The sequence below is a fragment of the Ambystoma mexicanum genome, chromosome 4q (assembly GCF_040938575.1).
Source record: "Ambystoma mexicanum isolate Mex_15411 chromosome 4q, UKY_AmexF1_1, whole genome shotgun sequence".
Classification (NCBI taxonomy): Eukaryota; Metazoa; Chordata; class Amphibia; order Caudata; family Ambystomatidae; genus Ambystoma; species Ambystoma mexicanum.
The window spans coordinates 726,759,619-726,786,870 of record NC_090928.1 but is presented as its reverse complement, the minus strand read 5'-3'; the positions used below and the strand labels follow the sequence as shown (position 1 = coordinate 726,786,870).

General features: G+C 48.8%; 1 protein-coding gene across 3 annotated transcripts in view; it reads right to left on the bottom strand.

Moving 5' to 3' along the window:
• SLX4IP (SLX4 interacting protein) overlaps positions 1-27,252 on the bottom strand; it is a 1,704,175-nt gene that overhangs the window by 1,351,530 nt on the left and 325,393 nt on the right. For all 3 annotated transcript variants that reach the window (XM_069608327.1, XM_069608325.1, XM_069608326.1), the window contains exon 3: positions 2,784-2,873. In XM_069608327.1, the coding sequence (XP_069464428.1) occupies positions 2,784-2,873 (90 nt within the window). The remainder of the gene's footprint in view (positions 1-2,783; positions 2,874-27,252) is intronic.

Genomic DNA, 27,252 nt, shown 5'->3' with positions numbered 1-27,252 from the left:
TGTAGAGGATACCCTGTACTTTGTAGACAGTTTTTTATTTACTGCTGGTACGACATCTGGGGTTTCCCAGTTTGTCATGATCTTCCTCTGAAGAGCTTTATGAAAAGGCACCACAGGATCCTCCTGTGGGCCTTTGTCAAGAATATCCGTGAGGTCATCTTGTTGGAAAGATTGTGAAGGTGCAGACCACCCCATAAACTCTGTGATCCTGGCCATTAAGGCTCTATAGGGGGTTTCAGCATGTTCCCCCGGGTCTGGCCTAGCAAACTCCACCTCAGGGGAGGTGTCTAACCCACTTGCCTCATGCAAGGAATCATGAAGATCCTTTAACCTGCGTTCTTCAGAGGAAAATTCCTCTCTAATTGGGGTTACAGGTCCCTGCAACTCAAATGTGTCTTCCTGTTCAGACAATTCACCCTCTTCCAATATTGAGGACATAGTTCTCAATTGTTCTGAACTCATAAAGGGTGTAAACCCCATTTCCAAAGCCGAAGGTGCGGAACTTGTCATAATCGGCCTCGAAAACGTCGATGTCGTCGACGCCGACGGCTTCGAGCGTGGCGTCGAAAACAAAGGCGGAGGCCTCGAAGACCTCGACAGAATTGGGATTCTACTCGACAATCTCGAAGCCATCGACGTGTGTCGTAACCGTGACTTTTCTTGGCGTCGACACCGGTGTCGAAGCTGGCGTCGAGTCGACAGACTCGTGTGTCGAAGGTCCCTTCGACAACGGCGTCAAAGACATCGACCTCGACGGAACTTTCGTCGACGGTGTCGACGGAACCTTCGAAGAAGGTTTCGAGGTCATAGCTTTACTCGGTGGTTCGTGACGTGCTCGAGAAGCTTCCTTCGCCAGGTACTGCGACTCGCCGCGTTTTTGACCTTCGGGTCTTTCAATCAGAGCATCGCTCTCGGCAGTCTTCGAGGGGGTCGAGGCCGCTTTCTCGAAGACGCTCATCATATTTTTGCGGAATTCCTCCCATTCAGCCCGGGAACTATGTTTCGTGGGGCACGGGATTCTCTTCGGCGAAACAGAGGAAGAGGAAGACGGAGAAGGGGATCTTCGACGTCTCCTCTTCGAGTGCTTCGATCTCGAGGAGTGATGAGACCCACTCCGAGATCTGGAGCGCGAATGGTGACGAGGCGATGAATGTCTCGACTTCGTCGACGAAGAAGAAGCTTTAAAAGTCTTACCTTTCTCCAGCTTCCCCCTACGCTCCTTCAGGGCCTTAGCTGTCATGGACATACAGTCCTCGCACTCCGAACAATGGTGTTCAGCTCCCAAACACCACAGACAAACTCTGTGAGGGTCAGTCAGCAACATCTTTTTCCCACAATCTCGGCATTTTTTGAAGCCGGATCGAGGAGTTGTCGGTTCCGACGAAGAAGCCATCGAGTATGGATCGAATAACTCGAGGTAAATAGGTTTAACCTGACAAAACTGAGCAACGGTATTCCGAGGCACGGAGTACGCGCGGAAAAACGGAATTGAGCAACGGGCGCTGCGCGCGGCCTTTATAGCCAGGATGACGTCGGCGTCGATACGGCGGCTGTCGAGGGACATCTACTTGAGGGACGTCGACGCGCAGCGCCCTCTAGAGAGAAAAATTTTCCGAGGCCAGCAGTGCTGGAAGGAGATATCTAAGATGAGGAATACGTCGGAGGACACAATCCCTTCGAAATGTTGTTTTTATCATCCTTAGGTGAAATAAAATGTCTAAGTACGAGATTGGTGGTACTTCATCCGGAAACACCATCATACCGTAACACAGTAACCACTTACTACTGTATGCAGTAATTTGAAGGATCCTTGTGATTCCGAGTCATGCAGACCTTTCAATGAATCCCCTAATATGAGGTCCCATAGGACTCCATGGGGATTTAACGGTGCACGGTATAAGATAAAATAACATTACCACATACACAAATGCTTTGGTGTGGGGGCAAGTGCTGCCACGTGAGTGTGAGTAAAAGAAGAATTTCAGGACTGAAACTCGTAGTTTGGCAGAGCCATAAAACATCCAGTATTTTAGAAAACTGGTTATTTTACCAGAAGCGTCAAACATGTAATCAGAACCGAGGAATTCACTTGTAGCAAGATCTTGAGAGACTAACATTTGAGGGACGTTTTAAAACAATGGTTTTTAATGTTACAGAAAGTGGTTTTACATGCATGTTTTCATGAGCCCTCAAACGAATTAACTGGCAGTGTCCCAACAAAAACGTGCTCTTGTTAATACAATTAATCTATAATACAAGATCAACATAATGGAACAGAACTGCAGTGATGATTTCAAAACATGTTTTTCTTTTTGTTCTTCATTTAGCCTTTAAGTACACGTATCCGTAGTAGGCACTTTCTTCAACTATTTTCCTAGATGTAATGCCATACAGAATCTGTAGCAAGATATAGCCATTATTCTGGTTGTAAGCAGATCAATAATTAGTGAATTGTCAAAAATCAGAGTTTCTCTATATGCTTCGAGAGCTTCTAATGTCTTTGAGGCTACATAGAGTGACGTATACACGCTTTAAAAAAAACAGCACTTAGTCTCACACACATTCTCATTCAATTTTCAAGAAGGAGGACGCCAAAGATTTCATTAAGCGAGGGAAGGGAAAACAGCAGACATCACAGGGCTAACGCTCCCACGGGAGTAGTTAGGGGTTAGGTATAACCCAGAGTGCAACAATGAAAAAAAGGATCGGAGCTAGTAGATCAGCGCTGTCCAGACCCCTCCCTGCAGCTACATGCTTTTGAAGTTGAAATGGTTTTGTTGTACCTCCTTCTCATGGTCCGAAAACCAGCTGGTGTCTTTACTGGAGCCCCGAGGCAATACATGAAGATCCACCAGTACAGCGAAGTTCCCACACTGCAAAACAAAAGGACAACATTTCAAATTACTGCGAGACACCGTTCTAAGCAGACAAGAGAGGAAACCATCACAAGCAATCTCAGCATTTGACGACTGCACAGAACAAAGCATAGTAATGTGCTCATCGTTCGGGACAGCACATTTGGGCGCTTGCCACCTACACGAGCACTGATGGGAGGAACAAAGCCTGGCTGTGAAGAGCACTGTTTTCACATGAAAATAACTTTGGCGGTGTTATACAAAACTACATGAAAGGTTCTAAAAAGACATGCATCTAACTCTAAAACTGATGTTTTAATCTGCCCACTGTTTTTACTTATTTAAAGTAGTGTTTTAAAAATTGTTCAAATAGATCAGAGATATTTGAAGTTTGCGTACCCGCATGTTGCAAATGCTGAATCTAGTCGGTTGTTTTGGGTCCAAGAACTTTTACATGGACTCGGACAGCAGTACCGCATAATTTGATAGGGTACAGAAAGAAAGGAATTTCGATTGGTCTGAAAATGGTCTGAGTTGGCCACTATCACGATCCACAGAATCTATGCATGGGTCCACGGATTCCAGGCTAAAACTACTTGGGAAAGGTGCTCCTAGCCATACATCAGACCTCTGGTCATACGGAATTTGAGTTTCTTTAACAACAATAAATGGTGACATTGTGGCGTTTCTTGTTTTGTGCTGGCCCTCCAACAAAGAGTTTTCACTAAATATACACCCACCACAATTTCATGTGCATATAGAAACCCCAAGAAAAAATTGGGGACAGGTCATTCTCAGTCCTTTGGGCATTCAGATCGAGGAAGTGAACAGGGGAGGATGGAATCTTACTAACAGATCAATATTTTGAGCTCAGAGTTGAGTATTAGAGTACAATAAGAAACAATAAGTGCACGAAAGTGCTCTCCGTTGTTTTGGGCACAAGAGTGCAATAACATTTTAGGATCGGCGCTCACCTTGAAAATATAAGAAGGCTCAATAAATTCATGACGGCATCCTCTTCTGCAGTTTAGGGTGCCACCTGAGTGTTTGGACACTAGATGGGGGAGGAGTGGACAGGTGGCAGTGATGATTTGAGAGGTCAGGAGGCTGGACTAGATTAAACCTCGTGAGAAGTCGGCAAATGGAGAAAACTGGACGATTTGTGTTGGGGAAGGTCCGGTTTTCCATTGTTTATTGAATTTTCGGCAGCAGATATACTACTAATCTTGGATTCCTTCCTGGCTTCACCTTGCTCCAGTTAACACCTTGGATTTCCTTTGTGGCATCACTGCATCCAGCTCCTGTTCCTTTGTTTGGACTCTGATTTCAGCAGCTACCCATCTGACCAGACTCAGTGACTACTCTTATCCAGGGTTTATTTCTGCCATCAGCTTTTTACCCTTTCCAGGGCTGCAATGGGGAGACGCCATTCTTGTTGTGTTTGTACTGTAATCAAACAACAGTGGCGAATCCTCGGAACAGACCCTACCTCTTCAAGAAGAAGAAGGGAACCCACCACTGAACTCTCTGCTTCAGAAGCTTCGACTAGTGGGAGAGACACTGAACTAAAGGTGAGACCTGACAACCCTGATAGGTTCCAACAAGAACGACGGCCATCACCGGCGGACCGCAGCCCTTACCCTATAGTATTGCATTGTCTTAATGGACTATCCCCCAACTTTGCCTTAAACTCCTCTTGCGTTGCAAACCCCCCTTTTGGGAATAAATCCCGCAGAACCATGCACTCATTGACGTCCCATGACCTCTGAATATCAATATCGAATGTTGGAGGCAGTCCCTGGCACTTCCACAGCGGTATCACGGCACAATATCCCCAATCTCTTAAACAACATTGACCACACATTCACTGTCGTACGGACCGGGTCGAAGGTACAGGAGTGAGCGTGGTTGCTGAGAATGACTGAACGCAGATTCGCAGGTGCCACACTATAGGTTTTCTGGGCACAGTAGTGGACTAGGGGAATTGGCATACCAGTGTCAGGCATATTGCGCCTGCGCTGCGATATAATATAATTCAAAATCAGCTGTAGCTAGACCCCCTTTATTATACGGTTCCACCAGCCCCTCCCAGCTCACCCGGGCTACCCCCCGCCCCCACACATAATCGATAGCCAAGGATCGTAATTTCAACAAGAACTGTCTGCCGGGCCATATTGGGATGTTACTAAAGTAATACAACTATTTGGGAACTACTACCATCTTGAGCAAACACAGCCTCCCATACAATGACATTGGCGATCAGGCCCATAGTTGTAATTTAGTGGCCAAAGTATCCAGATAAACCTCGTGGTTATCCGCATACAGGGAATGGTGCGATCGAGATATCACTACGCCCAGGTATTTAAACCCATCGGAACCCCAGCAAATCCGTTGGCTCTGACGTGCTGTCCGTCAATAGAAATAACTGACTTGGCCTCATTTATTTTGTAGCCATAGTCATATGTAAATGTGCGGACCTCCTCTAGTATTGGTCCCATGTTCCGCTCCAGACCTCGGATATATAGCATTGTGTTGTCAGAATACAACAAGATGATTTGTGGTGGCCCTGCTATTCGGATCCCCTGATGGCCATGTTGCACGCGCATCCAACGTGCTAGTAGCTCAATCATTAGAGCAAACAACAAAGGGGACAGCGGGCACCCCTGTTGTGTTCCATGCCCCAGTCGGAAAGCCGTCAACAGTCTATTGTTGGAGCGCACCTTGGCCGTTGGGTCACTGTACAGGAGAAGCGCACAGCCAATAAAATATTCACCCAGTCCCATATGTCTAAGGACTCCAAACAGAAACTTCCATAATATGGAATCAAAAGCCTTTTCCGCGTTCAGGGAAGCTGCGACTACCCCAGCCCGTGGATTGATCTGTGACATAATACTGAAGAGCCTCCAGCGATTGACCATTCTGGGATGAATCCAGATAGGTCCGGATGCACTAGCATTGGCATGTACAGCAGCAGCCTAGTGGGCAGCACCTTCGCAAATATTTTTGCATCTGTGTTGAGCAATGACAGTGAACTATAAGAGGCCATGTCTTGTGGTGGTCGGTTTGGCTGAAAGTAGCACTGTTATGATTGCCTCAGAAAGCTTTTGTTGCAACCGCCCGGCTTCCAACGACTCCACCAACAGCGTTACCATTCTGGGCACCAGAATCAACCCAAATTCTTTATATAATTCAATAACCAGACCGTCGGCCAGAGGCCAGCGTCTTTATAGCGCCCATAACCTCTTCAGCCGTGATATGCGTCTCCAAGGCAGCACATGCCTCCGGTGTTATTCTTAGGAAAGCAATTTCAGCAACATATCTCACCAGCTTTCCATCTGAGCACTTACCTATATTTGCATATAGGGACTCGTAGTAATCCCGGAATTCACCATTTATGCCCTTGTTAGTGGTCGTGGGATGTCTTAACTCACTAATCCAAGCCCTGCAACATCACTGTGCATGGCTGGCAGCAGAAACATCATAATGGCCGCCGGAAAGCATGCTGCTCGCCAGAAATCGCCAGAAAGTGTGCAGTGAAAATCTGAAAAAATCGGCCACCATCTACTTTTGCCTATGTCAGTGGTAACACAGGAGACCACTGCCAAAACCCATCATTTGGCTGCTCACAGAGCAAAATCATTGCAAAAGAAACTGAGCTGGTTTCAAAAATCCGTTTTTAGTTGGTGTCAAATTTGCACAAATCATGGCTCACAAACCACCCAAAAAGATCCAACCTCCTTGTTGGTTGGTCAACATCATTCTCCTGCAAGAATCTACATAAATATAAGGTCCACAGAAGTATATTTATATCTGAACAAAGTATACTTTTGAGGATTGCTTGCTGGAAGAAACCGGTCAAAAATGGATGTAATACCGTTACTCACCTCTACCCGAAGCCGGCGTTTTAAAACCATTTTGTGTAAAGTTGTACATTGAGCCCAAACTATGCCAAAGAAAGACTTGCTATCAGAAGCCTAAGAGGTGGATACAATTCAAAACTATATTCTGAATAAGCTTGAAGTAAGAAATGGTTTGATGTATTTGTGAAAAATGTGAGTTATATTTTAAGAAAAGACAATTTATTGACATTGGGTTTCAGAGTTAAACGTTTCCCACACTGTGTTCAAACAAATTCCACACCTTCTCCCTGGACAAAGGAGACTTCCCCCTGCCCTTGGCTAAGAGATTGACTGGCTGGTGTCAAAAGGAACTGGGAGTGGCACCCTGGCCTGTTGCTTTTAGTGCAGACAAAGAAATCATGGGGCTGAATAGAAAATGCTAATTCGGGTGTGACTGACAACAAACTGCTAGCAGGAAGGAGATACGTGACCTCTGAGTCGGCCCAGACCTTGGAGGCGGAGACAAACCATTTTGTGGATTCAGATAGCACAGCAAATGTATGTTTTAGAAAAATGCTTATAACAAATTGCACTGAATTGACAAAACGGTGAAACTTTGAGATTGTTAAAATGAAAAATTCGCTCACAGTTTAAGACTAAGCTGGACTCTGAGCGATGTTCTTTGACGAACAGATAGGACACACACTTTTCCACTACTTAACTGATTTCTTGGCGAGGCACCATGCAAAAAGATCCAGACCAGATCCAGACAATATCCAGACAGACTCTAGAACCAAACTCTAGAACCTTGAAGCAGAGAGGCCTAAACCACAAGCTGAACCTTTTTCAGAGGCCTCAGAATCTTTTGCAACCTGATTCTAACCCCTAAACATCTAAGGGGCTCTCACATTCAACAGCCGGGTTGTGCTGTTTTGCTATTCTAGCCAAGAACCCTGTGCTAGAACCAAGCTCCAGACACTCAGAGCAGAGCTGTAAGCCAGAACCCGTCAGATCCAGTCCAAGAGGCAGCGCAGACCGCAGTGCCGTGCTGAGACCAGAGTGCCGGAGACCTGTCCGGTGGCGAGAGAGAATCCCAGCCAAACCCTTGACCAGATCTTTGACAGGGCTCACTCCATTCCAAAGCCATAGGAGTGAGTATCCAGTCTAGAACTGTACAGAATCAATCTCTTAGTTTAAAGTAATTCTATTCCATCCATCTCAACCTGTCTAGAACTGCATTATAGAACCTCTTTTGTCTATCCTAAACTCTCCTCTCCTCCACATAATTCTTGATAATTGTAGCAATAATCATCTTGGCGCTAATATATATTTTCTGGAGAAAGGCAATCGCCTCGTTCAGACAGAAATCATCCGGAGGTGCCTCTGGATAGGTGGCTGGGCTGTCGTGTAGTTTGCGGCTCCATAGACTCTTTAGTGTTAAGAAATCTTTGTTTCAAATCTTCAATAGCGCATCTTTCATTTTGAAATCTTGACTTTATTTCTGAAAAATCTACCTTCACAAAAACCTCTAACTTTGGAACCGCACATCCTAGAACTGTCATTTTGAAGCTAAGCTCCTAAGCTTTCTAACGAACCTAAAACGACATTCCAATTCCTTAAACTTTTCCCACAATCGCGTTTCACGCACGCGGAAAAATTGCCGCAAATTGCATTTTGGTTACATTTCACCACATGTCAGAATAGCTGTTTCTTGTTTTCAACTGCTGAATTTCGTTTTCAATCTGATAATCATTCATAATCATTGCTAGTGTTGACCCGAACCAATCCAAAGTAATTCTCACTAGTGCTGAATCCCCTTTAGTGAATTAAAATCATTTTAGCATTTTTCACATTCATTACAATCACATTCAAAAGTATTTTTGCCTGTTTTAAAATCATACCCGTTTTCTCTAAACTTGCTGGGGGAACTGGAATTGAACTGCATTATTGATTGTATTGCTGAAACCTGTGTGCCCTCATTTCCATCTCTTCATATTGCATAGTGAGGGGAGTGAGTAGTCACAGGGGAAAAAGTGATCATATTATCTTTTGATTGAAATCATATCAAGTTTATTTCTGTGTTGCATTCTTTCCTATCATTACATTTCCTTGAACCAGATAAAGTATTCTCTGCTACCTTATCCTTCTATTCCTACTCCTAGCTGATTAAAGAGATTGTTTATATTGTGATATTACCCATTGCTGATCACCGTTCATATTCATAAGTGTGCTATTCAGATATTATTTTATTCATAAAAGTGTGATATATATATTGTTCAATTCTTCAAATAAACCTTTTAATTTGCAAAACAAACCTACTTCTTGGCTCAGTGAGGTCGGGGAGATTCAAAGAGAGGGGCGTTATATAAGGGTTCATCATCCAGATTTAAAGAACTTTGACATAAACATATATAAATAAGGGCTTCCATTGGGCATCCCATACCAAGCATTGACTTAGTTGGAGTGCTGGATTGAAGTCGCTTACATGGTCAACATTCTCCCTGCCTGTCCCAAAATCCCAGTGATATGCTCCGTCCCTTTTTCGCTCCGAACCACCCCAGCCAGGAAGCATCCTGGTCTGTCTGCTTCCCCATACCTGCGTGCACATTTTGTTTTTACCATATACCAAACCTCTTGGTCCGCAAGATCGCAGAATTTTAGCAGGTTGCCCTTAAGCAAAGCCAACAGTGCTCTGTCTTGTGTGATACGTATTCGTTTACCTGTCATCGGCAAGTTACTTCAACCTCATTCATCTCCTGCCAGACCTTCCTAAAAATCTCAGTGGTTGTGGCATCCATACCTTAAAGGGTTCCCACACCATGGCATAGTGAAGTAACGACCCCTCGTTTCTCTCAAAGAAGCCATCAGTTTTGCCTTGTAGCGAGATTCGGTATCCTGCATCATCAAGGCGGCCATCCTCCACAATGGACGAAGTGCACTCGATCCCTTCCATACCAAAGTCAGCATAACTGGAGAATGATCGGAAAGGGTCCTTGGATGGATCTCGCGCTCCCGCACCTGTGTTACCCATGTACTGGACAGTAACCAGTAGTCTATCCTGGACTGTGCGTCATGGACCGACGAGCAGTAAGTGTATTCTGCCATTCCCGGGTTCTCCACAAATCCACCTGCTCAATTTGAGTCATAAACTGGGCGACCACACTAACCGCCGTGGACAACCCTCTTTGAGTGATCTTAGACCGGTCCCACACACTATTCAGAACTAAGTTGAAGTCTCCTCCCCATATTATCGGGGTATCCACCCCTCTTGTTACTATCTCGGCCAGGTCACCATAAAAACCAGGGTCATCTATATAGGGACCATAGGTGTTCACCAATACCACCCTCAAACCTGAAAGTGTCTCATATACAATCGCATAGCGACCTTGCAGATCTATGCTCCTTTTTTCCACCTGAAAACACAGTGCTTGATGTATCAGAGTGAGCACCCCCCTACCCTGTGTCGAGTGATCAGTATAGTATCGCTGACTCCCCCATTTGGGTGCACATTCTCTATTCAGTGACCCCAGCACATGTGTTTCCTGGAGCATTACCACCTTGGGCCGATGACGGTCCAGGTATGCAAGAATCTTCCTTGCTTTGATGGGATTATTGAGGCCTCTGACATTCCAGGTCATTCATTTTATAACATCACCTGCATTCTCCAATGAATCTTAGATGGCACACTTGCCAGCCCAGCAATACTTGCTGGTCCCACTCGAACCGTCCCATAGCAACTCATCTGCCAACCGCTTCCTTTTAACATAACCCCCCTTCTCAACCTCCTTGAACTCCCTTCCTCAAACCAAGCATTAAACACAACCTCCCCTTTCAGGGGCTTGCCCCTATCCACACCACGCCCACAGTGACAACTCCCACCCTCACCATCATCCCCAACCTGAGAATGTAGCCTCATGGGTTGCGCTGTGAACAGCAAAAAACGTGCTTGTGGCAGCCCAGTTACCCCAGCCTGGCATGTTACAAACATTAGTTCCATGTACGATCTGTTATTACCTCCAACAAACTGTTCAGCTTACAAGTGCCCAATTCAGTCCCCTGGGTCATCTGGCTCGCCTCTTCCCCTCAGCCCGGGGCTTCAGTCATTTTTCTGCTCCCGTGGCGGGGGCCGTATGGACGCCTCCACATATGCCATAGCGTCTGATGGATTTTCAAAGAAATGTGTGCGACCTCCGTGCTGTATCTGTAATTTAGCTGGGAACAGAAAGGCATACGGGATCTGTCTGGCTCTCAGCAGTCTTTTTCACTGGGTCATATGATCTATGCTGTATCTGAACCCCGGCTCTGAAATGAGGATAGATGTGCACGTTGCTGGTCTCATATCGGAGCGTGCCCTTCTCTCTGTACAGCTTTAGGATAAGGTCTCTATCTCAACATGGCTCTCCCACACGAATTAGCTTCTCTCAGGATATGTTGGATAGTAGGTTACTTTACAATGTGCCTCACTGTGACCCTTCCAAACAAAGGCATCCTTTGACCCTGCGGGCATTTACCGATCTGGCTTGACAAAAATGTCTCTCATATCATAAGGGTCAGCCTTGTACTAACTGGATGATAAACGATTTGCCTCTTGCCGCACACACTTCAAGGAGGGGCTGAGGCTTTTCCCTGCTCTGCTCTCTGATGAGATGAACACCGGTCAACCGACTCAGACCATAGGTCTGTCAACACCCCTCCACAGTGCTCACCTCTAAGACCACGGCACGGCAGAGCCAAGTCTGCATTCCTCACATGTAGCAAGCTGGCCTCTTACTGTACACTCTGAGCAGAGTATTGTCCAGATTCAACAGCCTGCTCTTCTCAGCTCCGTATATGAGCAGTGTAAAACAGGATTGTCCGCGAGTGTGGAGCCCCCAACTCCTTAAGTGTGTCAACCCACACCCAGGTGTGCGCAGTGTCTGGACGTGCCTTATATGCCTTGGCCTGTCCCACGGAGCTGGGCTCAACCTCCTCTCCAACCAGGCTTTACAATGCCAATCTGGTCCAGTAGGCTCATCACGGGCCGCAGCGTCTAGATCCCCTGTCCGGGCACAGCTGTTCCGATGCCGTGGTAGGAGCACAGATGGAGGGGGTGGCTCCGTCCAGCAGAAGACCACAGGGCCTGGCCTGCCTCCCCTCTGCACACCGGGAGGGTGCGCAACACTGCAGCTGCCCGCTTGAGTGCAGTGCAACCACTGGCGACCTGTTCACTTCATCACCCTCTCAGCTTTCCGCTGCACAGGGAGCACCCAGCGGGAGTCCCGCTTCTCAGGCGCCGCTCAGAAGGATTGCAAGCCCCCCCAGGATACTGCCCCGACATGGGGTAGTTTGCGCAGTCTGCTGTGGAACTTCAGCTCCTCCCCCTCATGGCCTCCAACGCATTGGGCTCTGGTCACCAGGCTTCCCGCACCCATCAGAAGCGCCTGGTGGTTAGCATCTTGTGCTCCGAACGTTGCCTCTGCCGCCGTTTCTAGTCGCCTTCCGCCCCCCGCTTGTTCTCCTGGCACCAGGAAGGATATTTCTTGAATTTGGATGTTGCCAGTGACAGAGCACTAACTCAGGCTGCCATTCCTCTTGCCTCTCTGCAGCACCCCCTATGACTGTTACCTTTAAATTCAGTTACAATGCCCCAACTGCTGATAAATATTAAAAACTACTAGACAAGGGTTAACCTCAAACATTACTGTAGAAAGGCAGGTAATACTCATAAGATATGAAAAATGCTTTCTTTGGTTTAAACAGGCAATACTGTGGGAAGATCCCCCCACCAGGGCAACCTGTAAGGAAACGTTTGGGTGTACTTTATGTTGTACATTACAGCCCAGTCGAAATATATTCATTAATAGTCTGCTTCTGTTTCTACAGGTCCCCCAACCCCAATGTACCTCGTAAGCCACAGGAGAACAGGATCCAAAATAGCAGAGGCGACCTGCTCGCATTTTGTAGCCCGAGCTTTTCGGAATGTCTATATTTGTCCCCCACTTTACATTTTAGGTATGCAGGGGACACCCCGCAAACCCTGCAGCCCATTATGCCAAACTGGAGAGCGGGGGCACGCTGGCTCCCCTTTTCGACATTATGGGCTTCAGTTTTTTTTTTACCAAGCCGAATGCGCACTAAATGCACATTCAGCATTTTATTTATGAGCTTTCCGACCTAAACGGTGGAAGATGCTCTTCCTCATCACAGTACTTTGAGTGCCTTGGAAGTTGAAGTGGCAGAGTTTCTCTGATTTACTGGACGATGTGCCCAGAGGAAGGACCCCCCAACCCCACTCCTTGGAAGAAAGAGTCACTGCGATGTCGGTGTCGCACAGGAGAAGGTAACCAAGCAGTGTCAGAAAGGCAGCAGTGTAGTTCAGTTGCTGTGGTCTCGGTTGTCGAGTTGATACACCTGCTGTGGATGTACAATGAAGATGAAACTTGCTGTGGACCTAGACAAGACTTGGATGATGAAGATAAGTCCCTTGGTGGTTGTCGATGACTTTTGGTGGTGACGGGTGCAGTGCCAGTAGTAGGTTTCGGTATTTCGCCGTTGGCCGCTTTTCAGTTCTTCGGTGCTGCAGCCGCAGCAGACAACAGTGTGGCTTCTGGTGACTTGGACTTGAGTACTGGACTGCACTGTGGACCCTCACCAAGTATGGACCTTTGGGACACCAAGTGTTTGGTGGCAGGAAACCACCGGCTGGCACTCCTGTGCAGGCAGCGACCCTGGATCTTCTCTGGTGCAGAAAAGTGCACAGATATCATTGCTGCAGTGCCACTTTAGGATTTCTTGTTTTACTTGGAACTTTGGCATCTCCGGGAGTCAAGCAGCACTATGCCGGGGTACCCCCTCCAATACATGACAACTTGGCCTCCAGCGGTCACAAACACTCCTCCTGTCCCTGGACGACACAGATGGACCTCTTGGACTCAAGGTGTCCAGGCAATCCTCTTCTGGACCCACAAAAACACCTCTTAAGGATGGCAGGCACATAGGGCTGTCTTCCAGGGCACTTCATGCGAAGAGCAGCATTGGACAATGTCCCCTCTTAGCTATGGGAATAGGTTGCCTATCCAGGTCCTCTCTGATTTGAGTCCTCGAATCAGGAAAGCAACTTTTGGATTTGATGAATGGTTGCAGCTGCATAATTCCTCCTCCAGCTGGATTCAGGATACAAGCTTCTTGAGACTTCAGCTTCTGCTTCGGTTTTTACTTTCAGCTTCTGACAAGGAGGTAGGTGAGGGGTCCCTAGTTATACACAGATGTCCACATTCACTCTGGCTAAACCACGCTCAGCCAGCCAATCACACAAAGTGCATTCTTGCAGCTACCAGACATGCTCACAGGCATTCAGGCCATTCACCCAAAACCAGACACCCGTAACACAGGATGTGGATCGGAGGCAACTCCCAGCCTTACAGAACATTCACTCAGTGTCAGTCAGGGTGGGCTCAGGCAGGACCCCAGGCATTGTGACACCCAAAATCAGACACCCAGAACACAGAATTCGATTTCACTCTTCTCTCCATTCAAGAAGGTCCCCGTCCCTGGGGTGTACCCACAACAGCAATCCCTGGGAAGGCTCCTGATAGTCTAGCAGGGGCAGACCCAGTTCCATGTATGGTACTTCCACCCAACATCCAGTCAGGGGAAAGGAACAGAGACAGGGTTTCTCCGGACTTTGAGAAACAGGGGGGGGGGGCGGCAAAGGAAACCAAGGGGCCACCAGTGGCTATCCTGCCTTTGTCCAGGAATCCCCAAAAAGGAAGAAAACACAGAGCCACTGTCCATACCCTACTCTGTGGGCAACACACAAATGCCCAAATACACACACTGGGGGCATAAGGGTGTACCACCGCCCCTGGGTGTCCTAAGGGTATCCCATAGGTCTTTGTTCTCCAAGAACAGAAATTAAAAGCTGCACTGCTAGGGGTCCAAACTGGACACCTGTGCAGAAAAGAAGCAGAAAACACAGCCAAAGGAGGTAGTGGTACAAGGGCGAGGATGCCCTGTCCCTCAAAGGCTTTTCCAGCATTACAAATGCCTTTAATAACGTATCCCTTTCCAAGACTGTATCAGCCCCAATGCTTAGATGTTCCAAGTCCTTTTAATACCATCAGTTCAGCTTTAGCACAAGAAATCAAATCTTGTAGCCAGGACTTATATATTGGCAAAGGCCTTCTGTTCGACTTCCAGGTGAGCTATCTTCCGCTTTGCCAGTATAAGAGATACGTTTGGAAACCTTATAATGGACCTTTCCCCATTCTTACAACAAATAAGACCCAATTTACAAGTCAGAGGTTCCTCCAGGTTCTTCCAGATGTGTCTTCCCTGTAATTCTTGAATTTAGTTGAGCTGCTTTATCCCAGAAAGTGTGCATTATTGAGCAGTTCCAGAACAATTTATTTTATTGTGTTATAGTTTACAAGAAACTTCTCACAATTTTAAAAACATCTAAATCACAAACAAATCCACTTAGCTATTTATAAAAAAATCCTACTACTCTAAACAGTTAATCAAAACCCTGCAATTCAAAATATAAATCTTCATCTAAAGGTTCTGTTACGTTTGGCTGCCGCACCACTTACCAGGAAGAACTTGCCGCCTGTATCCTGGGTGGCGCGGGTGGGCGCCACGGTTCCTGGGATCTTTGCACAAGCTGCCATCACGGGAGGCACCGGGGGAAGCACCAAAGGGGTGCTCTGCGAGTCTTTCCTTTCCCTGATGGATGTTTCCGGGGTCTGAGCCACGTTGTGCATACGTCACAACGCGGTCTTCTCAAGTTGGGTCACGTGACCGCTCTCCCAGCCTGCGGCATCTCAGTTGCCTGGCAACTACAGCTGCTGGTGACCAGGGCTCTATTTAAGGCTGGCTGTTCCTCTCCACAGTGTCTTTTATCCCTGACATGGTCTGTTCTACCCCCCCCCCCACCCCACGTGTCTTTCCATGCTTTGGGACCTTACTCCTAGCATTCCTTGTCAGCTTCTTTGCTCCTGTTTTTGCTTTCTGCGGCCTGGCATCTCTTCCTTCCAACCCTGTTTACTTCTTTTTCAACCAAACATTTTATTAGGCAGTTCAAGTAATTTGTCACAGACATCAGATTTAGCATATTATAAACCTACAGTATCTAGCACTGGATCAATCAAAGGAGGTAGTCTTTTCGGGGTTCAATCCTGGGGTGTTCTGTTGTCCTTCAAGTCTTAAGGCCTTGGGTGTGGCGTATTCCACCACTCCCTCTCAGGACTCATTGCAGCCAACGAGTTAATGGGGGCCTTCGGGTGAGTCCTGGGTACTTTCCTGCGTAGTCCATGAATGGGGCCAAGGTATTTCAAAATGTGTTCAGATTGGCGAGCGTGAACCGGAAGAGGGAAGCTGATAATCGGAGACAAAGCATGAAGTGCTGTTTTAAAAGACATTGATTTGTGAAGCAAAAATGTGAATCTGCATTTTCTTGGTTAGCATAAGATCATTCATTCATTCATTAATGTAAACTCTGTTTAGCAGTTGTTGTGAGCCATCATGGATCAAGATTTGCTGAGAGCATGCAGAAAGATATAATGTAATGTACTTGTTATTTTGTATAGCGCAAATTCTAGTTTCTAAGCACTAAATGTGTTCATGTACCAATGCTAAATGCTGAAACGCAGCTGAACAGTGTAGAGATGTTATTGTAAGAGTGTCTTTTGACAGAATCTATTGGCAGACTGTTAGCTATTCTCAGCACAGAAAACAGCCTTGGCTGCGGAGAAAGAGATAGCATGACTGCAAATGTTTTCGTTTGGGAGATGGAACATTCAGAATTGGAATGTCTTGTACAAAAGACAAAATGCTCACCCAATATGTCTTTCTTTCTCAGAATATCTTCAGAACTACATGTGATTTACATTCCCAGCACATCACATGCTATAACTAAATATTTACGTAAGCAAAAGCATGATGTTTCTCTGAAATGCGCAGGTAATGTACGTCACTGCCACTATGTATAAAGAGACTACTTCTTTTCAGTAGGAGAGGGGCTTGGCTTGTTAGTGAGCAGCTGACTAAGATTGAACGCTCCCACGCTCACTTCCCCTGCCATGCATAATAAACTGTGTTTCATTTATCTATTCCCATGCCTCGTGATCTTATTTCATATCCATAGTATATATTTTGCTCTTACAAGAAATATTGCAAGACAAGGGGAAGGTAAGCGCCCCCTTGTCATTTAGGACCTAAGCCCGGCCGAGGGAGATCCAGGGGTGAAAAGTTACCACCGAAAGTTTGCTGAGAAAGGAACTGTCTGGTTCATTTGTTGAAAAAGTATTCTGAAGGGACAGCGCAGAGAAGAGGGGGACCCAGCGGTGAAGCCATCACCCAACGTTAACTGTGTAAAAGAACGTTTTGTTTGTGTTTGTTTGTTGGATACATCAGGCCTCAAAGGCAAGAGACTTTTTAATGCAAAGAGACTTAGCATCGAAGAACCTGGTAGCTGGAACGGAACGGTCAGCACGTGCCGGGAAGGCTCGAGCGTGTGCTGTGCTCCAAAGTCCCACCTTATCCTGTGCTAAAAATGTGGGGAAGAGAGACCTCAAGGCAATCGCATCCTGACTTATTATTATTTTTTTTAACTTTTCTTTATTGGCATGACGAGAGAACAGACAATCAACACAATGCACAGGATAAGGAAAGATGACGATAAATATAGCAGGTACAAGGGTGGTAATGAAACACATGGAGAGTACTCGCAAGGGCCGACGTACAATTAAATATGACCTTGAGGTTCAACAAAGGCTAATTGACATCACCAGGAGGGGGGGGAAGACAGTAGGTCTAGGTCATCCTTATTGTTCAGATAGGTGCAAAATTCGGACCAAACGTTCTTGGGGCGAGAGGTCAGCGGGAGGGTATTGATGTAGTCCTCTTCGCACATTTGAGTCCAGGTGAGGGCCTTCAACCACATCTCAAACGAAGGGGGGGGGACTGCGCTTACAACATTGTAGTATGCATTTCTTGGCTACTATGGTGGCAACATTCAAAAACCTGGACACCTTCCTCAATTCAGGGTTATCCCATAGGCCAAACAGTACAGCTAGTGGTTCCGGGGGGACGTGGGACGTTGTAATTTCTGAGAAAGCGTCAGTTATGGCTTTCCAGTAAGGGCCCAGCGCATCGCAAGACCAGAACATATGTATGTGGTCAGCAGCTGGAGACCTACATCTGGGGCATATGCGGGCCTGGGTGTGTGTCCAACCCGTCTACTCTGTGCGGTGTGTAGTATAATCTGTTCAGGAGCTTATATTGTATACATCTATGCCTGGCATTTAGAGAGGTGGTTCGGGTGTGCATGCACATTTTCTTCCACAGTGCGTCAGTGATGGGGAGACCAAGCTCACTACTCCACGCCTCTCGTGCCGCAGGTGGCATATCTTTAGGGTTGGCCATCAGCATTTTGTACAACGAGGACACTATCCCTCTAGCCCTGGTCGAGTTGGATATGTAGTGAATCTCCGGGGAGTCCGGGGGCTCATCAGGATATGAGGGCCACCAGGCCCGGAACACCGCCCTCAACCTGAAATATTGCAGTAGTTCCAGCGCAGTGCCGGAGTGACCGGGCCGCCATGTCTGCGGGGTGATAAACTTCCCGTCGGGGTAGAGGTCAGTCAGGGCCCGGTAGCCCAAGTCATGCCAGTGTTGCATTAGGAGTTTATCATGTGTGAGGCTGAGGCCAGGGAATTGCCAGATGGGTAGCCATTTGTAGTACGGGTGGTGTCCGGATTGTGTCTGCAGTATTCGCTTCCACGCCAAGGTTGTAGCCGCCACGGGGTCAGCCGGGGCATCGGTGTGAAATGTGTGGTGAAGTATAAGGGAGAGGATGTTGACCCCTTTGCTTGCTAGTTTCTCGAGCTTCACTTGCGGGGGAGGATCTGTGAACGTGTACCAGTATGTGGCATGTTGGGCCTGCGCAGCTGTCCAGTATTTAGCGAAGTCAGGGGCGGCGAAGCCCCCATTCTCGTACGGGAGAGTCATATGCAGCCACTTCTTATGGACAGCGCCAGATTGCCACAGGAATTGGGCGCATGCAGTGTGCAGATTCCCAAAGTAGCGCTTTCCAGGCCAGATCGGCACTTTAGCGTAGATGTAGAGCAATTTGGGGACAATTATCATTTTGATTTAAGATAGTCTACCCGACAAGGAGAGCGGGAGACTGCGCCATTTCAACATTTGGGCTTCTGCAAGCTGCGCCCCAGCCACGTGGTTGTCGGCCAACAGTGAAGCTTTAGTGAGAGACACCGGCACCCCGAGGTATTTGATGCCCTTCGGTGACCAGCGGAGGGGGAATTCACACGGCGGCTGTGTGGTGGTCGGCGTGAGCGGGAAGATTTCGGATTTAGTATAATTTATGGAAAAGCCCGAGAAGGTGCCAATTTTAGTTATATCTCTCAATATTGGGTCCAGGTGGGCAACGGGGTCTCTGATGTAAAGGAGCACGTCGTCCGCATATAGTGAGATGATCTCGGGGTTGTCCCGAAGACGTATACCTTTGCGTGTGCGTTTGTCCCTGACGCTGTCCGCCATGGGTTCAATGGCAAGCGCAAAGAGTATCGGGGAGAACGGGCAGCCCTGGCGGGTACCTCTATCGGGCCCTGGAGTTGACTAGGACTCTGGCCACGGGGCTTGTGTAGAGCAGTTTGATATACGATCTCATGCGTGGGCCGATTCCCATTTTGTGAAGCACCGCCCATATGTATTGCCATGACACCATATCGAATGCCTTCTGGGCATCCAGAGTGACCGCCACGGCGTTAGCATTGGGGTCAATTCTGAACAAGACGTTAAATAAGCGCTGGATGTTTAGGGCGGTGGATCGGCCGGGCACAAAGCCACTCTGGTCGGGATGAACTAAGTGGGTCATAATGGGAAGGAATCTGTTAGCGATAATTTTGGCAAATATTTTCGTGTCGGTGTTGATTAGAGAAAGGGATCTGTAGGAGCCGCATTCGTCCAATGGTTTGCCCGGCTTGGGTAATACAGTTATGAGTGCCTCGCGCATGGATTGGGGCAGGGTGTTCAGCCTCAGTGACTCGTTCCACACCTCCAGGAATCTGGGTGCCAGGATGGCTACATGTTCCCGGTAAAACTCTGAAGTAAGGCCGTCTGGGCCTGGTGCCTTGCCCTTTGGGAGGTTCGAGATGACTGTGGTTATCTGGTCTAGGGTGAAAGGAGCCTCAAGTTGGTTGCTGGTCGCGCGGGAGAGGAGAGTCATGGGGATTTGATCTAGCAGGGTGTCTGTGTCCTGTAGGTTGTGTTCTTGCTGGGGGCCATACAGGGACGTGTAGAACGCAGTGAATGTCTCAAGGATGTCATGGTCAGACCAACACAGGGCACCACTTGTGTCTTTGACACAGTCGATGCGATTCCTGCCCCCCTCTGCACGGACCTGCAGACAGTGTCCTACCTGGCCTATCCCCCTCACCATATTTCCTTGCTGCTACAGGACGGGCATAGTAATGAACTTCCCTCTGGGCATGAGTTTCGAATGTTTCTAGTTCCGCACTGATCTGTGCCAGTATGATCGCGGAAGGGGCAGAGGCATACTCCCTTTTAGCTTTGCTTCCGATTGCTGCAGGCTATTTTTTATAACTTTAAGGACCCCAGCCTCCCTAGAGATGCACATCCCCTTGATGAAGACCTTGAATGCCTCCCAACGTATGCCATCGGAGGTGTCTTGCTGTTATGCTCACCTGGCTCCCACAGGGGCGTCGATCTGAACTGGACAGCTGCGGTCTCCACCAATGTGACGCGTAGTGCCGAGATGACGGACTGGACTGGCCCACCTAGCTTCGTTTGCTTGGCCCATAGGAATATTCTGCAAATGGAGAAAGGGAATTAACCACCCGTGGAGTTGAGCGTTAACCCGCCCCCACTCCCGCTGTTCTCCCCACTGATCACCTTTGATGTCCCCTCTTATAGTCTCACCTGATGGTTTGGAAAGATGAGCTCTCCATCCTGCATAGAGCGCAGGGGCGCGTAGATAACCAGTTGCTTCACTGGATCGAAGGAATTGGTGAGTTCCAGAACAATATTGACTCAGAGATTCCCAGCAAAACGCCGTAAGTATGTAGTTCGTAAGAGTTCAAATGTCTGACTTTCACTCTTGTCCGATTCCTTGCAGGTTGCAGCTTGACCCTAGCGAAGAGTTCCTCGTGGCAACCGGTAATATTCAGGTAAGGATTTGTATTTTCCCACACAGTTCGATAAAATCATGTCAATATGTAACCTGTTGCTTTCTCCCTTATTCAGGCGCTGACAGAAAGTATGAAGTCTTGGTGGAATAATGCCTCCGGCGGTAAAACCAGGTAAGTCTATTGTGGTGAGGAGGTTTCCCCTTGTTTGTCCCTTTGTTTCACCTTGCTGTCCTTTTGTTTCCCCTTAGGGGCCGGGGCTCGGCGAAGATGCAGTGGAAGCTGCGCCGACCCGTGAAGAGGAATAGTACCCCCGGAGGTAAAATCAGTTAAGTCTATGGGGGGTAACTAATATTACCTCTGTGTATTCCCTTGGCTCACCTGGCTGTTCTTGTCTTCCCCTTAGGTGCCGGAGTGCGGTGGGAACATGCAGGTGGATATGGTGGAATGTGAAAATGCTGCAAAGGCTGGTGAGTTCAGCGCGGCACTGCAGCAGGTGAGGCGACGCGCATAAAATAACTTCTTTCTTCCAGCTCGAAGGCGCGATGGATCAGGAATTCAGGTAAGGATTAAAGGTATTGCTCTTGTTCTAACCTTTTCTCCTTCTTTCTCCCTTTTTCTAGGAGCTCCAGACTCGAGGCGGGCGTGGCAGAAGACTGGATGCAGACTTGCAGGCACGGTGAGCATTATGCTGCTGGATGCAGAATAACGCGAAGCGTGTGCTGCTCTTCGGGCGTGGTTTAAATAGCCCCCAAAGTAGTCCTAGGTAAGTATTCCTCCCCAGCCCCACCCAAATAAAAAATAGTCCCTAGGAAAAGTAGTCCCTTCCAAGCCTCTTTTGGCTTGGAGCTCTTGCAGCATGGTCTGCATCAGCTAAGTTTGCAGCATGGTCTGCATCAGGTAAGTTTTAATCTATGAGCCTGGCGCCTATGGCGCCAGGACTGACTCTCCATGTGAGCCTGGTGCCATAGACGCCAGGACTGCACCCAAATAGCCCCTAGCAGGGGTTGTTGGGCTTGCTTGGGATAACTTGATGCCTGCTTCCGGGGTTGCTAGACTTGGTCTGGGTCCCCGGGGGTAGGCATCATGACACTTTTGTTGCATTCAAAGAAGGTGTTGATGTCAGATAGGATATCTGCTCTGAAAACTATGTCTCGGAGGGCCTCCGATTTAAATCTCCAGAAGGAGCGGGGAGGCTGATCTCGACCTAGTGTTATACAAAGTGTTACCGATGAGTGATCCGATAAAGTGCGGGGTAATATCTTGGTCTCTGTGGTTTTGCCCACCATGCAGCCCGATACTAAGAAAAGATCTATCCTGGAGAGGCTATCATATACCGATGAGTAGAAAGTGTACTCTCTAGTCTGCTGGTTGAGAGCCCTCCATATATCTTTGAGACCTAGTGTGTCCATGTGTGCGTGTAATCTCTGGGCCGCGCGTGATGAGACTGCGGGCCGCCCCGGATCTGTCCAGCTCATTATCAAGGATTAGGTTCATGTTGCCGCCCCATATGATGGGAATGCCAATATGTTTCACGAGCGTGGTGGTGATGGCATCAAAGAACTCTGGGGCATCAAAGTTGGGGGCATATGTATTCACAAGGAGGCATTCCATATTGGCGAGTGAGCAATGAAGTATTACATATCTGCCTTCGGGGTCGATGTGACTGGTGCGTAGTGAGAACTGGACTGACCTATGAATTAGAGTTAGGACCCCCCTGGGCTGAGTTGAGTACTTCGTATAGTATCTGTTGTTGCCCCACGTCGGGGTGAGGTATGCCGCGAGGCGCCCCAGGGCATGAGTCTCTTGGAGAAAGAGAATCTTAATGCCATGTCTCTGGGCATAGGCAGTTATCCTGCGGGCCTTGGTGAAGTTGCTCAGACCACGGATATTCCATGTCATGATGTTAAGGGTCATAGTGACAATCTAAGGGACATCCCTGCAGTAGTATTCCTTACCCTTCCATAGTTTGCAGTCATCAATTGTACAGTTATATTGAGTCGAAGTCATGTGTCTCTCTGCCATGTCTTTTACTATTAAATCAACCCCAACTCTGCCACCCCCCACCCTCACTGCCCAACCCCAACACGCAGTGCAGACCCCCCCACCCCAAAACATAGATGCCACATTTCAGGCCTCCCTCAACCAAGGGGTAAAGGTCGGAGGGCCAGTTCCGACCTGGATAGGCCCACATCATAGCCCAACAGGGGCCCGACATCAGGAAGAACAAAATGAAGTCAAAAGCAAACATTGCAACTGCAAAGGGAGGGCTAGTGCCGTGCGGCCGGCATTTCAACCTTGGCATGGGGCAGACCATGCTGTCTCGTGTGTGTTGCTGCGGTAAAAAATATTGCAGACAGCCTCTGGATCCAGAGAGTGCACTCTGGTTGGTCGGCATTGTAGAAAAGGGTGGGACATGGGGCTAGCTCCGAGGACCGAAAAGGGGAAAAGGCAGTGTGTAGTGTATGGGAGCTAGCCCGTGGACCAGTTGCGTGTGATAGGAGGCCATAATTGCTGAGTGGATACAGTGAGGTTGCCATCAACACATCCTAGAGCGAGGATCAGTGGGTATAGTATAATGCAATGGGCTGTGCTGCTTGTGGTTAGTTGTCATCACCGTGGTCATCCCTCGGCCCATGGAGCGGTATATGCAGCTCGATGAACCTCACCGCTTCGTCTGGGACAGTGAAGAAGTATAGCTTGCCATTATGAGTGATTTTCAGCCGTGCCGGGAACAGGATGGCATACGGGATGTTGCGCTCCCTAAGTAGCTTCTTAACGCCAAGCAATTGACGCTTCTCCTGCTGCACCGCCACTGAGAAATCTGGGAAGATTCTGATAGTGTGGGCCTCGAGCCGCAGGTCTCCCTTCTCCTGCGACAGGCGGAGAATGAGGTCTCTGTCGCGGTAATTGAGTATCTTAGTAATGATGGTATCGCCCGGTCTGGGGCTTGGCGATGGGGCCCGATGAGCTCGCTCCACTGTGAAATATGGTGAGAGGGCAGGATTATCGAGCAGGTCTTTAAGTCGTTTTTCCACTGCATCCTCCATCCGCCCCTTGAGGGCATTCTCAAAAACTACGATGATACGCAGGTTGTTCCTGTGGGAGCGGGACTCTAAGTCATCACATTTCGCCTTAACACTCCTCATGTCACGCGATAGGGAGGCCACAGCGTCTTGGAGCGCGTGAATGCCATCTTCGTTCACCGAGATTCTGTATTCGGCCTCAGTGATCCTCGATCCCGCCTGGTCCACCCGAGTTTTTAAGCGAGGCAACATTTGCGTTTATGTCATCAAGTTTTTCGTGGAAGGAAGCAACATTTTTGGCCATGGATTCCATTAGTGAGGTGAGATCAGGCGTTACAACCACTTGGTGAGGAGCCAGGTCAGGTTCGTCCTGTGATGTTGACGCACTGGCCGGCTCAGCCTGAGGGACCGCTTTAGTAAACTTGTCCATAGTACCCCCATGGGCAGCTCCCTTATTTCTGCCAGGCATGGCCTCTAGGTTGGGCCCGGGCGAGATGAGGGCGCGTCGGTGAGCAGGAAGAGGCCAAGGGGGGGGCGTGGGCCCAGCCGGGGCCAGGGGTCTCCTGCCAATGTTGTAGCGCCAATGAAGAGTGCGGGGCGCAACGGAGACAGGCAGAACAAATTATAACATCACTAGATGAGCAATTTGCCCCAGGGCAGCCAGGGAACCGCTGCAGGTCGTGAAATACTGTGGGGGCTGGAGTACGCGGTTTCCTCACATGTCCAGATTGGCTGCGGTCAGGAGGCAGGGTCCGCAGCCGGGCGCACTCTCTGGAGCCAGGACCGATGGTGGGGGGGGAGCTTCTCACATCCAGTGCATGGTGGGGCAGCGAGAAGAGAGCGCGGTGAGATGGAGATCTTGGTGAAGGGCAAGCCTCAGGAGGCACCTAAGCAGCGTGTAAAGCGCAGGTTGGGCAAGCCCGGGTGATTCCGCCCTCCAATCCAGGCAGTGCACATGTGAAAGCACCAGAGACAAGAAGGACAGACCCAAGGGGCACCAGATGCAGTTGGAAGTGACGCCGCCAGGTCAGTGGGGCCGCTGGCGCCTACCAAAAATAAATGAAAAAAAGAAGAAAAAAAAAGGAGTCTGGTTGTGGCACAGGCGTGCAGTAGCAATGAGTGGTGGTGAGACGGCCCCAGGTCACAGTCTGTTTGACAGGCGTTGGGTCAATGACCCAGTATCAGCAGAGATCCAGAGTCTCAACAGTGTAATTGTAGCTGAGTCACGGTAGAGTGTACAACGCTGGGCCAGGGAGAGAGATGGATGCTTTCAGAAGCGAAGTGTGCCGGCAGCGGCCCCCGGGGCAGCGCAGCCAGCAATGGCCCACACAGACAATAGCGGCGGCCGGAGAACACCGCCGTGTGTTCCTCCCCCCGCCTCTCACCTGGCTCACCGCGGGGTCCGTATGTTCCTCTGCGGCTCGGCTCCAGCGAGGCCGCGCAGGCTGCCGGCACTGCGAAAAGCGGCCGCAGTAACCCCCAATTCACACGGGGCCCAGCCGGCAGCCCGCTGCAGACCGCGGCAGGTCCCCCTTGCAGCCACAGTGGTTCCTCAGGGGGGCGGGATTAAAGGCCTCGCCGCCTCGGCAGCCGCGGAGATCAGCGTAGCAGCCAGACGGGCCAGGCAGGGGAGGCCGGAAGCCAAGCGGCCGCCGGGGCCAGGGAAGCACAGGGCCCGACACCGCTGCAGGCGTCACAGCTGGGTCCAGGGAAGTAGGAACAAGCCAAAATGTCCACAGGGTGCGCTGTGCATCAGTAGCAGCAGCCCAGCCAGTCGATGGCACTGTAGAGTGGCGTATACCGCAGGTGTAGATGGATATATGCCGGGACCGCACGGAGCTGAAGGGCTAGGCAGCCATCTTGGGCTGCTCCACAGCGCCACCTCTCATCCTGACTTATTATTTGAACACTATTTCCTTTACTTTGATACCCTATCCCACACTCTTTCTGTAATTAGTTGTAAGGAATTGGCAATAGGTTTTTCTTAGTATAGGCCCTTTTATTTTGACAACGCCAGTAAGACTGCCTTATTTTTCATTTGATGGTCGACGCTTGCTCCCATCTTAGATTAAGGTTTAGCTTAGGCGTTTTTCCATTCTGCATGCATTGTTCAATAGACACTCTTGAACTGTAATCACTTGTGTCTGTCTTTACTGTTGCCACCATGAGTTCCTTACAATATACACTTTCCAACCCCAGTTACAGCACAACAATTTACAATGAGGGCAACTTACTCTTTTCTTTGCTGCCAAAAGGAACCAGCCGAACTGCTCAACTGCACTTTTCTGCACTTCAGTGCTACCACGCTGGCCTACTGTTTAAAAGGTTCCTCCTCGCAGGTGGTCCATGTGATGAATTGGAGAGGATTCCCCCAGAAAACCTGGCCTGGGACCATTCTCATGTGCCCAGAGAAAGGCAGAAAATTCCTGATCCTGACCCTGGGGGTGGTGTTCTGCGGGAGGATCATGAGGGGTGGGGTAGGAAGTAGGTCGGGAGGGATGGGAACATCTGTTTAATCATTTTCACAGAGACTCTACCATCTTAATGGACTATTCTAAAATTGAAACTGTGAAAGAAAAGAGCATTTGAGCATTGGGGACTTAGTCCCACAATGCCCAAAGTACTGGAACGAAGAAAAGGGATGCAGAGGCACTGCAAGGCAAGTTGCAGCCTAAAAAGGCTAATGACCCACACCTGAGGCAGACTTGGAAGTATAAAATCCCCCCACCCACTGCCTCCCCCCAGGTGCAGGTCATAGAGAGAAGTAGTGGGAGGAGGAGTGATTGCAGTAACTCCACATTGCAGTTGCAGCAGAGGTTAAAGGAAAGCAGAGAAGCCAGCGCCATTGTGATTTGCAGATCGGATGCCAGAACGGAGTGGGTCTCTACCTTCAAAGACCTTATATGCAGAGGTTGCACAGCGGGATGCGGTTTGTGAAAGACTTTCCCCTGTAGACCGTGAATGCATATGCTAATCAATGACAGACCCTCCCTAGCCTTGGGAGGAAAGCCCTTAAAATCTAGATGAATAAAGCATGGCTATTTTCCCTGGTGCCAACATTTAGCTGTGACAGCCCCCCAGCCCCCTGAGAGACTCTTCGGTAGTGAGGGGTCATAGAGACTGCAAACTCAAGATTGCAGCCTTACTGGCAGCCGCCTCCCACCGATGTGCCCTTTTTTAGGCCAAGGTGCTGCACATTATTTAGTTTTTGAGGAATCCACACTTTACCTTCCCATCTTTGCTGCTCCTCACTTCATCATCAAGAATCCCGGTCAGGGTTGCAGCATCACTTTGATACCTAAGGCATGGGGTTGCATGAAAACCTGACAAGTTGTGACCCCCTAAACCCCACACAGAAGACCACCATAAGCCTAGCCATAAACACATC